The 16,359-nt window shown below is 46.3% G+C and overlaps 1 protein-coding gene across 1 annotated transcript in view; it reads left to right on the top strand.

Moving 5' to 3' along the window:
• xirp2a (xin actin binding repeat containing 2a) overlaps positions 1-16,359 on the top strand; it is a 46,154-nt gene that overhangs the window by 1,435 nt on the left and 28,360 nt on the right. Inside the window, exon 2 of the mRNA XM_076724096.1 lies at positions 502-976. Within this exon, the coding sequence (XP_076580211.1) occupies positions 502-976 (475 nt within the window). The remainder of the gene's footprint in view (positions 1-501; positions 977-16,359) is intronic.

Genomic DNA, 16,359 nt, shown 5'->3' on the forward strand with positions numbered 1-16,359 from the left:
TATAATGTTCATAGATACACTTACTTTTTATTTTGTAGCCCTTTCTCTGCATCACCTTGTTATTATCGCTCTCATTCTTGCCATTATTGCTGCCTGTAACATCTTGATTTCCCCAGCGTGGGATCAATAAAGTTATATCTTATCTTATTAAACTGCTTCCCACCACTGGCTTGTGGGCACACTTGAAGTAGATTCTAAACCAGACCTGAACCAAGAGTTCTGCAGAGGTCATCGGTTCAAGATAATGTTTAAAAGCAGTTATTGTAAAATGAGGAAAAGTCGTGAAGCATCGGGGTAATGAAACAACGTTAGGCATGTTTTTGAGCTGTTCAAGAGGGGAGTAAAAGTCCTCTCTCTCCTCTTTCCTTCTCCGTCCCTCCTTCGGCCTGCGCTCACAACTCATATCTCAATTTGCTTTTCTGAGCCCACATGTGAGTTTACAGAAGCGTGTGTGTGTGTGTGTGTGTGTGTGTGTGTGTGTGTGTGTGTGATTCATTACAGGGCAGAGGAGAGAGGGAAAAACTACCCCTGTGAACTTTTTCTTCTCTCCTCCTCCTCCTCCTCCTTCCTCCAGCCGCTCGGTGCGCCTGCACAGCCCAGAGAGCCTCCCAGACGGAGACAACCCCAGCAGCAACTCCTGCATCTCCATCTGTATTCCTCACCCTCTCACAACTCCCACTTCCTCACCCCTCCTGGGTCACCTCACACAATAGACTTCCCCTTCGAGCAGCAGCCTGAAGGGAAAAGCAGGAGATACGGTTTCTCTGCAACAATGGAAATTCAATCAGGAAATGGAGAGGAGGTGGCGAGCGCGGTGTCGGCGACCTCGGGCTCCGTTTCCTGTAGTCCCTGTGGGTCGCAGGTAGAGGATCCAGCACGCAGAGAGGACCTGCAGGCTGCTAAGAGGATTGAGAGGTTTGACATCCCACTTGATAGCCTGAAGAGGATGTTTGAGAAGCCTGCTGTGGCAAACACAGTAAGTACCACCGCTGTGCATTTTTATTTTTATCTCCCGGTGTGAGCTCTGCTCTTTTTTTTTTTCTTCTTTTTTTAAGGCAGTCAAATTCCACTTTTCTCCAGGTGAATTGAGGGTTACGTAATGGCGCTGCCTCACTCTCTGTGCTGAAAGGGGCAGATAGATGGCTTTGATGCGACCTGCATTTCAACACACTCAGAGCTTTCACAACCCTCAGAGAAGCTTGTGAAGTCAGTGGTGACTGCGGGGTCATGCCTCAGATTTCACTGTTGCGCGCTCTGCTTTATGTTGTGACTGCGCAGGATGATATTGGGTGACCCTCCTGATGCCTTATTTTGGGACATTCTGGGAAAAGCTGTAGATGCTGCTCATGTTTGCTTCCGTGTGATTCGCGCGCTGGCGATTTGGGGTTTTCCATCATTTCGTTGACTCTGGCAGGGAGACGTGTGCTGTAAGCGTTTTTCACCAGAGAGGAGGGTGGCCTTCGCTCTCCCGCTTTGTTTTTCCATCTCAGCTGGCTTCTCTGAGAGGAAAATCTAAGTCTGCTGGAAGTGAAGCGGGTCATTATGAGAAAACCTCCCATTTACCAAATGTCTGATGATGAGGCCCAGATGACCTGCTTTTAGCTCCTGATGTGGTTGTGACATCAAATCTAACCCCTCAGAATGTTCCAGGACAATGAGCTCAGTGATGCGTGGAAACCTCTCTCCTCGTAGGACTGGTGGAGGAGCCACGGTATCACGGGGAGCGTAGTGTGTGCCAGTGCCGACTGGTGGCACAGATACACGCCGGCTGTGCCACTGGGCTGCCGGTATTCGACACCCTGTTATTTAGGGCCTATTTCGGGGAGCTTTATGGTTAAGCAGGGTTTTAAAAATAACCCTGTAATTGGCATGTCGGCTGCTGCTGGAAGCGGCGCGAAGCTTCTCCATCAGGCCGGAGACAAAGAGGAGAGAGATTCTGGATGTGTCGGAGTGAAATCACATCTGGCTCCTGAGATGAAAAACGTTTTAATGTGGTTAATGATCCACATCACTAAAGCCAGACGGCCTCTTCTGAGGTTTTCTTTTGTTTTCCAGTCCAGCTGTTAAGGCTTATATGTCCTTATTTCTGTCTGTTTGGGTTACAGTGGTATGAGCCACTGCAGTCTCCAGAGATAGGAGCTCCACTTTGCCCTTATTATGGCTGCTTTACATTCCAGTACCTCATTACTATTAGGAATACGTAAAACTCCTATCTTTTGCTTACCATTCAGGGAACTTTCTCAGGCTTTTGATAAACAAAGGGTCACTGAGCCCTTTGTGTGCTTCACTGTTATCAGTCTCTTTGTTTAAAGCTGCTGCAGGCTACGACGTATTTTCATATTAACGCAGATCAAAGGTCGACACACTGACAGATTATCTGCACGCTCACCGCTGTGGAGTGTTTTAGCATCTTTTGGCTTGTTGTTTTGGCTTTCTGGGCACCGTTGCTGTTTTGGTCCAGTCTCACTGATCATTTCCAGCATCTTGGCAGGATGGCGTCATCGTCAGTGACTCCAAAGCCGCTGCGCCGCTACAAAAAGTGCAGTTTTCAGGCATGAGTAACGATTGTGGTTTAGTGAAAACAGCGTCCTCATTAAATGGTTAGGGACTGTTGGTAGGAAAGCAAAAACAACCCATTCAGCCACCCCAGCCTCCTTCCTGTGTGGACAAACGTCACATAATCTCCTTCTTTATTCCAGATGGACATGAGTCATACCTCTAATGACCACTAGAGGACTTGAACCTTTGCGTAGACATTTGCGAAAACCATTGACGCTATTGTTTTTCTTGTGAATCATTCTCCTCCATCTCTCTCTTTTTTTAAACCTTCCTAGCTCATATTTATCATATATTTATTTGGCAGATGGCAAAGCGTGAATCCTGCTAACATCCTCATTTTGGGAAGCTGAGCCTTTATGGAATAATATATTGACCTTTTCCTGGCTGATTTGCCACTAAAGAGTCATTTCCAACAGATTTTCCATTTTTTTGTCTTCTACTTCTAAACTGAGCCCTCACTTTTTCACCCAGAAGAGAGCAAACAATCATTTATTTATGCTCTTCTTGAAACAAAAGCCGTGCAGCTGGTCAAAACGTCTGCATGTCATGTGCTGGTATTGCAACACATGCTGCATCTTGGCTTCGTGTTATGAGTGCTCATCGTCTATCTTCTCTTGAAAAGAAAAAGCCTGTAGTCTGTGTTAATGGAGCATATGGGCAGTGTTCCCAGATTCCCAGAGAGATGAGAGGACTGGAGCTCTGCAGCCGGCTGGTTATAAAACATGACCTTGTCTCCAACTCATCTGTAATGCTGAGCTTAATATTTGATGATGCACTGTATTTTTCTTTCTGTGCCCCATTTCATTTATTTAAACGGCGCGATGTCATTGGACGGACAGCCATAACAAAGACTGATGGATTCCCAGGTGGCTGCTCAGCCGTGGCTGAAATCCTCATCGGGGGGGAGAGGACGGTCCGCGCTTCCAACAGTCGCAGATGTGAAGTGATGCAACGGTTTATCTTGAGTGCAAAGAGCGTGTTTTTCCGCTTGTGTGACAGGCCGATCCTCGAGGGACGCTGGCTTGTGTTTACAACATCTGTCTGACCTTCTGGTCATGACTGTGCACACGGCGAAGAATACACACATACTGATGCACATGAGGTGAGAAGTACTGACATACATGCACATATGCACAGAAATAGACCACTAACCAAGAATGTGGAGGATTTGCACTTTGGAGGCCTTTCCATTATTCTGCACCGGCTCATTATGCATTGATCAATAGTTACATAACTTAAATGTTTCTAATACTCATGACCCAACTTGGCATTCATTCTAGTTGCGATGGCTGCTGTTGGCCAGTGGGTGGCAGTGTAGCATCTGTGAGGCTGAACCGATGGTGAGAACAGCCTCTGTATAAACAAGAGTCTGTCAGGAGGATAAATGATGCGCTCTTAATCAGGAGTTCATCTCAGTGAGACAATTACTAATCACCTGCTGTTAATTTGACTCGTTCTTTAAAGCCCGAAGGTGTCTTAAAATGGCTTTTCTCTTGGATCCGAGGCAGCCAGATTATCAGGATTAGCGTAATGGGGGAAATATCTAATTTTGATATGTTATTTAAATGAACACAAGTGTTTAAAAGGATTGCTCGGGATGAAGCGAGTCACACCTGGCTAACAGGATGACACGCTGAGGCAGGCGGAGGGGAACTTTTTTGGGTGGAGGACTCATGTGCTCTCTGGCCTCTGAGCGAGCTGCATAAATTCAGACCGTGGCGCTAGAGGTCTGGAACGCTGCCTTGGTTATTTTCATAACTCGTATCATCGCTGTCACCGACTGGCGCTCGTGGTTTTTTATGTATCTGATGCTCGTCATTTTCCTCCTGTGGGCGTGTTTTCAGGAAGGCAGCGTTCAATTTAAAAGACACTAAACGGAGCGATGCATTAGGCCTTTCACGTGGTTTGTTTCTACAGCCTTTTTCAAATCACCTTTCTCCAGCTTTTAAGCAAAGAGCGTGAATCTTGTCACTCTGCCATGTTGAAAAATGGCACTTTAAGGTGTCAAAAGACATGCTGAGAGATGAGAGCGAGGCAGCCTTTTGGCTAATAGCGAGCCATTTTCCCCAAATAACAATAAAAAAGAAATCAATCAATATGCGCCACCGTTCCTAAACGCACTTAATTAAACGTTAAATAAACTAAAAGCCGCGATGTGCCTGCAAGAAATTGATCCAGACTTGATGAGGACACCGGCGTCCTCATCAAGTCCATTGAGCTCGTAAAAATTCCATTAACTTCTACCAGGAATCTCTTTCGTCTCAGTTTCACAGATTCAAATCTTTTAATGGAGCTGGCAGCGGAGCCATGTGTGTGTGTTTGTGTGTGTGTGTGCGTGACGCATTGCTGGCCTGTTGTGTGATGATGACTTGTTGCTCGACGCCTTTGCCTCTGAGAATAGTTGCGCTGTGACGTGCTCTGCCGAACGCAGCGTTGAAACTCCCCGCTTCATCTGACGCTCTGAACGGCTCGTTTGCCTACCTGCCGCTTGTTTTGTGTGTGGATTTGGCGAATCGAAGCGTGCATGAAGTCAGATCTGTGCTGCTGTCAATACTTGTTAAGACAGCCCTTTTATCCACGAGGTATTGTGGTAGCATGTGCATATTTACTCCAGCGTGCGATAATCCGTTCCCATGGCTGAGTGATGCCTGAGCGTCTCGGGGCCTTTTTCAGTGCGGATTGTTGTGTGACTCAGATTGTCTTTTGGTTAATGCAGTTTCACACCCGCAGCCCCTCAAGAGCACGTGTGTTCGACAATTAGCCAAAAACCTCAAGGCTTACATTCTCAATCATTTATCATGGCGCCGCGCCATCAGGAGGGACGCACCACGCCATCCCTCATGGCTGCAGAGGGTTTCCACCTGTCCTGTGTAAGATTTTTTTTTTTTTTTTAATAAAAGGCACCGTCGTCCCCTGGTGAGTCGACACAGGATGCAGTTTGTCCTGTGTTTTTGTGCACACCCTGCTCTAATCCACACACGAGGCTTTTGCACGCTTTGGAGTGACACGAGAAATGATAAAATCAAAAGAGGGTGACACCTCCAATGACAGGAGAGTTGTCCGTCAGTCAGTGTCATCACGGCACGCAGACTCAGACGTGGTTTTTTAAAAATGTCAGCGAGTAAAAAAAAGGAAAGAGGCCGAGAGTCGAGCTGTGAATGGCAGACGGTCCTGTAACTGGGAATGAGTGCAAGGCAAACTGCACAGCTCGCCATGGACTGTGTCCTCTCATGTTCTGGGCAAAGGACGCAGAGTGGACTTATTTGGACTGTCCAGACATTTAGCCGATCTGAGCTGATGTTTTAATCTTTAATGTAATGGATGCAACCGTGTTTCGCTCTTATTTCCTTTACATTCACGCTGAGAGTCGCACAGGACTTTGGAATTGACTCATAAAAGGAGGAAGCGGTTTTCAATGCAAATTTTTTTGGCTGCGTGTCATAAATAAAAGCTCAATCATTAAACCTTTTGATTGGAGCAGAGGAAACATGGAGACACGACCAACAGCGAGGTTACAGTTTAACCAGAGTCTGCAGCCACGCTGGCGGCTCTGTGAGGCCCAACTCGCTCTCGGCGTGCTCTCGGTGACGATGCTAACATGCTATGTTGAGCTTAGCTTCACCAAAGTAATCAAAGTCATCCAAATTTGGTGACACTTTTCTTATGGTGACACATTTTACTGTGATTTCTGAGGAACTCTTCTGTATTTTTGTTTCTGGAAAACAGAGAAAAAGTTTAATTATGTGTGTTGGTTTCCAGAGGAAGTTCTTTAAAAAACAGCCTCGTGCAAACTGCGTTATTAATTGATGATTTGAATCTTTATTCAGACTGTATACGTCGAAAGTTTGCCTGTAGGCACATTTGACACGGTGATATCTTCAGCTAACCTGCGGTGCACTGACTGAAAGAGGTTACACTTAAAGTTGTGAGTAATTATTGAACGCCATCTCTATTTACTGTAATTGGTAACAAATTACATGCAGTGGTGAAGTGTTAGCCCAGTTAGTCATGGCAGTGGCAGAAGAAGAAGTCAGGAGGTTATCAAGGTCAACGAGAGTCATCCTCTGTTGTTGAGATATTTCAGTCTGGTACAAAGTGATCAACCGTCCTGGTCTCATTTGATTCACTGTGCGCGACGTTGGTCCACATGCATGAGCTTGTATTACGCATTTGCACAATTATAGAGACGCATCCCCAGAATATCAATGAGGCATGCGGCATGTCAGCCGATGTCAGATCCGTGGTTCGGTGTATATTTGGAGAGGCTGAAAACAGAGCCGGAGCCACTTTAGAGTCGTCATGTATAAATAGTAGTGCCTGGTGATGTTGGCATTGCTCGCTGAGCATTAAGAGAGCGCGGAGCCTGATGAAAGAGACTGAAATATGATTTACATTCAGCGAGCATAGGACGATATTGTGAAAGAGAGGGCTGAGAGAGCGGAGGGGAGGCGAAGGCAGGGAGTCAGGAAGATGGAGATTGATAGGGAGTGATAGAGACTCAGAGTGGATCAGCAGGGGCGTTAAGAGGGAGAAAATCAAAATGAAGAGTGAGCTCATATTTTAGGAGGTAAAGCAGGTCAGACTCTGATTAACAAATTATATTCATGTTTCGATAATGATAAGCTTCATCACACCCCACTTCAGGGCTGCACAGGCTCTGACACAGGCCATTTTTTTGGTGCCATTTTCTCATTTTTCTCGTTTCCCACAACTTTATTTCCCCGGAGACGATCACGTCTGTCAGGTTTCAGTCTGGGTTCAGAGCACTGATAATCAGGGGAGAGAGACATTGAATGCAGAATGAGGAGCTCTGCCACAGGCCACGAGATGCACAACATGAGTGGGATCATATATCAGTGTGCTCATATATATATTATTTTTGTTTATTTTATAAGGACCACCAGACATGTGCATGATCATATGATAAATTAATGCTTTACCGGCCTGTTTTCAGCAGACAGTACACACAGGGAGCTTCTGCAGCCAAGCTCTGAACCTCAAAATCATGGGACGTCTGTCAAGATTTAATTTATCTGCTGCTCGCTAGATCTGGGTCAAGTTCGTCATTTGCAGATGGACCCAGTTGGGCAATCTAAATTACTCTCCTTTAACAGCTTCTGTCCCAGATTGTCCCCGAGCAGCGCACTTAACCCTGCAGAAACGCAGCGTCAAGCTGGCTAAAAACTGCCGATGTCACAGAAAATGTTATGTTTTGTCTAGTTGTCAGAGCAGATTCAATCAGCACGTCTTTGCCAATTATTTGGTCAATAGATCTGTTTTCCTCTCTGGATTGTGGATCAGTTTTTTGAAGAGTGGAAAAAGCGGCTTGCTAACTGTTAGCTTGGTTGCTAGAGGGGTGTTGTTAGCATTGTTATGATGGCTTTCATAAATGCTGGTGTTACCAGGCAGAGTGGAGCAGGCCGAGCACTGAGGTCACAACCTGATGCTCCCACTCCTCCTTATGTGCTAGATTTTTGTTTTTATTGGTTTGACTGCACTTTAATGTTCATGGGTGTTTGCTAAGGGGAGACTCGCTCCCTTCAGCAAAGCTACCACAGTGTGAGTGATGCTAAAAGCAGCAGCAGCAGGTTTGGTCATAACCTGCAGTGCAACCTGCATAACAGCTGCAGTGAAGCTGCTCAGTGACCTGCAGCGGGTGGGTCACAAATGTTCGTCACATAGAACCAACTAGAAGTATTTCAATATCCCATTTCTGCACCAAAATTTCTCTTTGATTTCAGTCGGTTCCAGTGGACTCACTCAACAACTGCAGTCAACTTTGATCCCCGAATTTGCTCCATCGACCAGCACCGAGCTGTGGACACAGAGCCGGGGACAGAAATGGAGGAATCCATTGTACTGTATTAGCAGTGTCGCAACATCTGCTTCAACTTGATCTCAGACAGTTATGATGCAGGTCAGCGGTACAAATCTAAACCGAACTTATTGACCGTTAGCGACCGAGCTAAGCCGACTGATTTATTAACTCCCTGGGCTAATGAGCAAATTCGTCAGCTCGGGAATAGTAAACAGATCAATAGAGAGAAAATGGAGTGAATCTCTGGAACTGCTGTGACTGAATAGCACTAGCATTAGCAGTGGCTAGTGAGTTAGCCTCGCCCAGCGATTAGTCACCACCATCAGGCTTCTAGAACCAGATATTTTGCAAAGATGGCAGCAGGCGTCCAATAATAAGCTATAAATAAGCCAAAGACTTTTTGTTTTTCAAGCAGCAACCAAGATTTCCTGCACAGTGTGCTTCCAACACATCCCCTGTCACAATCCAAGTGAAAATATTCATCAAAAAACAGCTTGAGCCATTTTTCACTTCGCTCCACCAATCAGAGGTTTGAAAGAGTGAAAAATAAAGAGCAGAAACCGCTGCACTGTTCGTCAAGCAGACATGGGAGGACGGTTTTGACAGGACAGAACCACAAATACAGCTGAGGGAAAACTCTGACTAAATGTTGCATCATGTAACCCCCCCCCCAACAAAAAAAACGGCAGCCTTCTTCACCAACATGGGATGCGAGGAAAACACTTCACCCAAGTTTTTATGTCTGAAACGCTGCCAGAGAGGAAAATGAATCTGTGACCAGAGCAGCGATATACGTCCCCTTTGCTCATATTTCATGACAGGTTATTGCTTCGGTATGAACACATCCCATCTGTTGCAGCTGTGTTGACCATAAACGTGACTCATACACCCCCGTAGGCTTTGTTCTGGCTCACTATACGTCTGTCTGTTTGTCGCTTTGTTCATTTCCTCCTCCTGTCTCTCAGACTCTCTCAGACTCGCTGTTGTCCGCCTCCTGGATTTTCTCTGTGACTCTGTCTGCTTGTTTGGCCTTTCGTTAATCCTTTCTCTCCCAGCTGGCCTTAGCAGAACAACTCAAATCACAGTTACAAACCAGACTCCAGCTCCCACAGTTGCCTCCTCCACCCTCCTGTCACTCTGCCTCCGTTTGTTTTTCCCGTATAATGCCATTCTCTGTCTCTCCGTGTACTTTTCACTCAGACTATTTTACTTTTTCACGTCCTTTTTTGGCCTTTTTCCCTCCTTGTTTCTGGACCGTGTCTCTTTTGTGCCCGCGTTTGCCCAAGAGTGCTTGAAATATTGATGTGCCACTGTTTAGTCATAATGAGGACAGCTGATAGAGGATTGAACCCCCCGAAAAAAAAAAAGGTTTTCATACTTCTACTGGATTGCAAAAGAGAGCGCTTATGGCAGCCGGCGCAAACAAAAACACTGGCGAAAAGAAAGCAGCTGCCAAAGAGTGGATGGGGGGGGCATGAAAGCTGTGATGACCTTCAAATGAACAATGCACACAGTTACATAACACCAACAAAGAGCAGTAATAGAAGAAGGCAACCAATTAGTCTGGAGATCCAAATTCAGACATTATAAGACTCGACTGTAATGCTTTAGTGGTGTTCTTGCTCTCTGCATGGAGCGACCTTTGAGCATGTTTTTAACAAACGGCTTCGCTCTGAGGAAGGATGCCATATCTCCAGCTCGCTGGTGCCTTTTGACATGCGCTGGAAATATAGATGACTTCTTTTGAAACCGTTTCTGTGGTTCAGGCTGCTTATTTTCTGCACATTATACCTGATGAAAAAGGGCTCTGCACGCGCCTTCCAAAAATGTGCAGCTGATTCAAAGTGCGTCTCAGATCAAGGAAAGAAATCTTCACAGGAAAAGAGAGGACGGGCGCACGCCGACCGTGTGGTGGATTCTGTCATGGTGGAGACGGTCTAACATTTCCACACTGCTGAGTCTTCATCAGAGTGAAGGCAGACATGGACGTTTGGCTTTAGTCAGGCTAGAGTAGGCGTGCATTTTATTTGTGATTGAGTAGAAGATTGAACAGGATTTAATGGATAATGGAGCCAAGAGAGCCAGTGCTCACATGCCACATACTACAAATACTACTACAAAGGTGTTTTAAAGGTACTTAAATCGTGTACAATAAGTGAGATTAGTGCTGCAAACAGGTGGAAATTTTCACCACCTCTCTTCAGCATCTGACGCCATCTGCAGTTCAAAAACACTTTGTCCTGTACTTAAGCTCATGAATGAACGCCTGCAGAACTAACGCCATTCCCCTCGGCCTCAGCTGCACTGTGTTTAGTGCCAGTTAGCAAATTAGCATGCTAACATGCTAAATTAAGATGCATAATCCCCGCTAAACATCAGCATGTGAGCATTGTTATTGCATTAGCAGGCTGACATTATCATTTAGCTCAGAGCTCCTGCACAGCTTCACAGAGCTGCTGACAGACCCTTCGGTGTAGTATTTGGTGTCCGATGAGTGTCACAGTGGCCACAGCAGAAACAAAACCTACAGCTTGAAGAGATAGTGTTACATGGTTTGTCTATTTTTCCAGTTTTTTTCAGGACAATGTCCAGTTTCACTCCTGCATAACACAGAGCCTCCACAGTGATCCATCACAGTGAACGTGGAGCTGAAAAGAGAAACTTCTGAATCTAATTACTTTCCCATTATGCTCACGATCAATCACCTGACATCCGACTTTTGTTAGTCGGGATGCACCGTAGCATTTTAATCTTTACATTAAAACATCAATGTGGAAAAAGCATGGAAAGTAAATGAGTTGCGGATGAAACCTATGTGCAAATCAGTCTCTTTGTGCACAATAGCTGTCTCGTTGAAGAGGACAGTTAGCTCATGTAATTAACAAAGCCATTCTCAAGCCACTCATGCATTCATTCACTCATCTATTTATTCATACAGCCTGAATGATTTAGCCCCAGAGGTGGAGGCATTGCAGGGCGCACAGCCAGCTGCAACCACCACAGCTGAATGTTGAAGTCTGAGCAGAAGCGCCTGAGGACACAGTTCCTCCAAAAAGCTGCAAAAAATCTCAGATGCAGCAGACGATGACATGTCCTGACTTTTAGCCCCTCGCATGGGTCCATTTTCCATGCTACATTTGCCAAATAGCAACCGAGAAAGTTCATTCGTGGGAAAGTAGTCTGACATTTTAAAAAAACAGCAGCGCCATCAGGGGATCAAGGAGCATGAGGTGTGATTGAAAGCTCTGACAAAAAGGCTCCTAAGTCGACCTCGGGTTCACAGCTGGGTTAGAAATTATTTTATTTTCACTGAACTTCATTGAAACAGACACAGCAAGTGAGCAGCAACACAGTTTCTATATATGAATATACAGATTTCTGAATGCTAAAGTTTGAATTATGGAAACTAGACAGCAAGAGTCTAGACTGTGTATAGTTTAGAAATGATAGTCTCCAAGTCATCATGAGGGATCGAAATCCATCCAAATCAGTGAATTCATTCCCCTTCTCCAGGCACGCTGCCTCGTTTTCCTCTCCGTGTTGGCAGCAGATGCTGCCTGACTCTATTTTGAACTGTCTTTTAGACTTTTTCCACCACAGGAGCTCGTGAGTTGAGCTGGAGCGAGTGTGGAGCTGGATGTGTTCTTGACGGCGCGTCCTCAGGGGCCGCCGATCCGTCCCGAGGAAGGCGCCCGGCACCGGAGAGCCGGTCGGTCTCGCCTCCTCGCTCTGCGCCTCGTTCTGTCGGACTCTTACTGCGAGTGGGGCTCCTCTGTTAATTTAATACTGACATTTTAAAACTGAGCAGGAAATGCATTTTGTAGAACCCGGACCTACGGGGTCTTCCAGGTCCAGGTTAGGGGTCTTTAAGCTCCCATGGTGGGTGCATCACATTCTAGTCCTGTGGTTGTATTGTATATCTTTGCAGCTAACCGCTAACTGGGCAACAAACCCTAACAACAATTTTTGGGGAGCTCCTCCTGGCGCCGTAGCAGTCTGAAGCGACAGCTAAGACCTTTGGCTCGTTGACTTGTTGGAGAAGGTCAGACGAGTTTGGAGAAATGAGTCCAAAGCAGCTGGTTGCTTCGGTCAGCCCAGTGATTTGTTTACTGTTGTACAGTCTCGTGAGTCATTTTTGAGAGCAGCCACTTGTGCGTTATGCCAGCGAACCCATAAGGCAGCTTTGACAGCCAGAAGCAGTCGGTCCAAGAGCTGTGAGAGCGAGTGTGCATGTGGCCACATGTGTTTGTGTCCACGTGCACAGATTCGCTCATGTATGCACCATTTGCCAACAAAGGAATACTGTAATTCAAAATGAAGCACCCAAACAGTGAGTCATGTGTGGGTGACTTCTTTTCTTGGCAGGTCCCTTCAGTCACTCGCCAGAACTACAGAGCTGCTCCAGAGTCTCTGTCATAGGCATTAAATTAACCGTTTCATTTGCAAAATGCCAAGAGGACATGTGGCGTGCTAATCAGCGAAGCCTCCGAGTGGATTTATGAGGAGGTTCAGAAACAGAAGAGCAAAGAAATAAACATTAGAAACGGATGGAGAGGGTCTTCCTGGGTGCTCTCACACGCCCACAAACCCAGCCCACCATTCATCTGCAAGACAGTCCAGATCGGGAGCATGCAGACGCACTCAGGCCTTGACCACACGTACACGATGTTTTTCACCTCCATTAAAATGTACGTATGGAGAGCTTATTTTCCTTCAGTGGTATCTTAAAAACTCTTTATCTGTAGGTATTTAAAGCCTTTCTGGCACACGGCCCGGCAGTGCTAACCAAAGGTACGCTAAAGTTTGAAAAATCTGCACAAAAATCTCTGTTTTAGCGATATGAAATCCTGTTTGTGTGAGGCCCAAAATATCTGTTTACCTGTATTCAAGGCCTGAAGCAGAAGACAAGAAAGAGGAGGAGGACAGGAGGAGAGAGGAGCGCTGGGATTAACAGGGTCGCAAAATGAAAGAAAAGGAACGGAGAGGAATCCAAAAGCAAGATCTCAAAAGTGTTTAAGAAGTCCATCCTGTGGAGGTGGGCGCCTTCTCTCCTCCGAAATGTCACATCTGATATCGAACCGTCCGACCTTATCGATCTGAAATGCAACCGCGGCTCCAGCAGAAGCACTAGGAGCCGTTTCCCAGCTGTTCGGCTCCACAGCAGGAGAGCTGGTTAGTGGTTCTTAGTTTGGGTAAGTTGCTGGCTGGCTGCCTGACTGCCTCACAGTCCAACAAGCTCTTTGTTTGAAGCTTCAGGCCTTTAGTTCAGTCGCCAAATGATCCCCAGTGATCCGTAGTTGAAAGGAAAGGGGAAGAGTCCAGGACAGGTAAACCCTCTTGATTCAGGTTTCGACAGCATCCCTCCCTGTAAGTAATTTTTACATCCTCACAGCTGCCATTATCTCACCCAGCTGGCACATTCTCTCACTGAAGCTGAGGAAAAGAAATCCTCTGGACTCGGCTCTTGGCTAATTGACTTATTAAGACTGACATTTTTGAAACAGAGGATGACACAAGAGGGGAGAGGGGGAGGACGGATGGAGAGCGTTTGAGTGGAGGGAGGCGGACAGCTCTCCTCAGAGACCCTCCGTGGACCTCGGCATGTCATTAAAGTCCTACTAGTAGGAGCGCTGCTTGTTAGAGGATAAAAATGTCAACAGCTGACAAAAGACGATCAGCTTGAGACGGTAAAGTCGCCGCACGTGTGATGGCGAGCTCGCACTTTCCCGGGTCGGTCTACGCTCTGCTGATGTCTCCTTCTAATAGGCACCAATGTGAAGGTGGAGGGTGTCACGGTGTCACCTCCCCAGGCTAGCAGTGCGTGTATTAATATTTCCCATAACCATGGTTTCGCCATCACAGCGCCGACTGGCCTCTTTGTAGGCGTCTGTCACACATGCAGTAGTCCCAGATGGCCGACGTTGATTTCATTAGCTGAGGATCCAGTGTTTTTCACTGTTTCACAGGGATTATCTCTCGCGACAGGCCAGCAACGTTTAGACAGATTTCACCAAGCGCTGTCCCTTATTACCTCTGTCAGTCTGTCGGAGATATGCAGAGACACCCCCCCGCCACCGCCGCCACCACCAGCCCCTCCCTCTTCCTCCTTCCTCTTCGACAGCCTGCGCCAAAGAGAACATATGGCAGGGACTCAGAGCTGGATAGTACTTGGTGACGCTTGCATGAGACATTGAGCTGTGGCACTGCTGCTGTTCATCCTGTTATTGTGTTTCATAGAATGGATAACTGCAGTCCTCGCTTCCATCACACAGCACACGGCGAGCTCCAGATTAGCCCCCGTTCTTGAACAGCCAAAGCTTGGTTGTACTCTGTAATGTACTCTGAGATACTGTTTGAAATACTGTCTCCTGTTTCAGTGTCCTGCAGCTGATGCTGTCTCAACACTGCATTCTCTGCCTCTACGAGTCCTTGACCAGCTTTGTAAAGAGATCCATTGGTTTTTGCACATTATCAGTCTCTCCTTTCTTTCTTTGGCTTTTAAAAATTGCTTTTTTGTGACATCATATGAAAAAAAACCCCAATCTTTAATCTTTGATATCATATGATAAAAGCATGAGATGCAGATGACACGCTGCTCTACATTAGTGCCTCACCCTGAGGACCTCAGCCCTGTTGACCACCTTAATTAATACATTTCTGATATCAGTGACGTAGAGCCAAAATGCCTCGTTAGTTAAGTGATCTAGAGTCATTTTTCAAGCAAAAATGTCAAACAAATACACTTGATTTCAGCTTCTCAAATGTAAGAATGTGCTGCTTTTGTCTGTCTTATATGATTGTAAATTCAATAACTTTGGATTCTGAACTGTTGGGTGGACAAAACCAGACATGTGAGGACCTCAGGCTATAGAAACTGGGTGGGCGGCCCCAGTGTGGTGAGCGATGGTGAACTGACCTTGATGCACCAGTTTCGGAGAGGGTGGAGGTTTAGAGACGTTGGCTCGGCCTGGTTAGGACACACAGTACTTACTGTACAGCCAATTGTTCCATGGGTTTGTATGTTGTTCCATCTGCTGTGAAAGCATCATTAACGTACTGAGGAAATCTTTCAAAACGTGTTTTTTCCCCACGCCCACACACCACATGTACTCGATGCATCATTTACTACAGACACTGGCTTTAAGTCAAGTGTAAACAAGCCCATCAGACGACCAAAGAGAGATAAATGTTTGAATCCCTTTAATGGCTCTCGTTCGGTGGCTTTCACTTCCGTAACCAGCCGTAATGAGTTCCACAAACTCACGGACGCACACATTTTTCACATGAAACATCCTCACCGCTCGTGCACTTAATCATCCCCCGAGCAAAGAAACGCCCCGGTGTAGACAAAATACTCGTTTAATATCAGCCCTCGTGCACGGAGCGCTCGGAGCTGCGGTTAGCGGCCGCTGTGGACCCTGTGCCTCAGCTCCCTGCAGCTCGCTGATTTGAGCTTCATTTGATGTGAGTGGTACTTCAGCAAGAGAGAGCGAGCGACAGTGACAGAGAGGGAGAGATTATGTTTGCAACCCTGTTTTGCCATAGTGTGTGTGTGTGTGTGTGTGTGTGTGTGTGTGTGTGTGTGTGTGCGTGATACTGTAGGAAAGTATGCAAATGACCATGCACGTCTTTCAGGGATTTGCTAAATGGGATTTTTCAAGACAATGTTTTGTCCTTTGGTGCATTTGTGAAATTACGGTTGACACCTTCAGCAGAGAGGAGGAAACCAAGGCAGACAGATGCAGGTTTGCGTGTGTGTGTGTGTGTGTGTGTGTGTGTGTGTGTGTGTGTGTGCCACGTGGCAACGCCGTGTGCAGAGTTTGTTGTCACTCCGCGTTGACGCACGGCAAGACGCTGTCGAAAAAACGCTACTGGGAATACATTTGATTTGCAAATGAAAAAAAAACACACCGGCACATTTGCAAAGACACACACATATGCACACACACGCACACACACACACAGACACAGGTGTGTTTGTT

Source organism: Chaetodon auriga, chromosome 23 (assembly GCF_051107435.1).
Source record: "Chaetodon auriga isolate fChaAug3 chromosome 23, fChaAug3.hap1, whole genome shotgun sequence".
In the NCBI taxonomy this organism is placed as follows: domain Eukaryota; kingdom Metazoa; phylum Chordata; class Actinopteri; order Chaetodontiformes; family Chaetodontidae; genus Chaetodon; species Chaetodon auriga.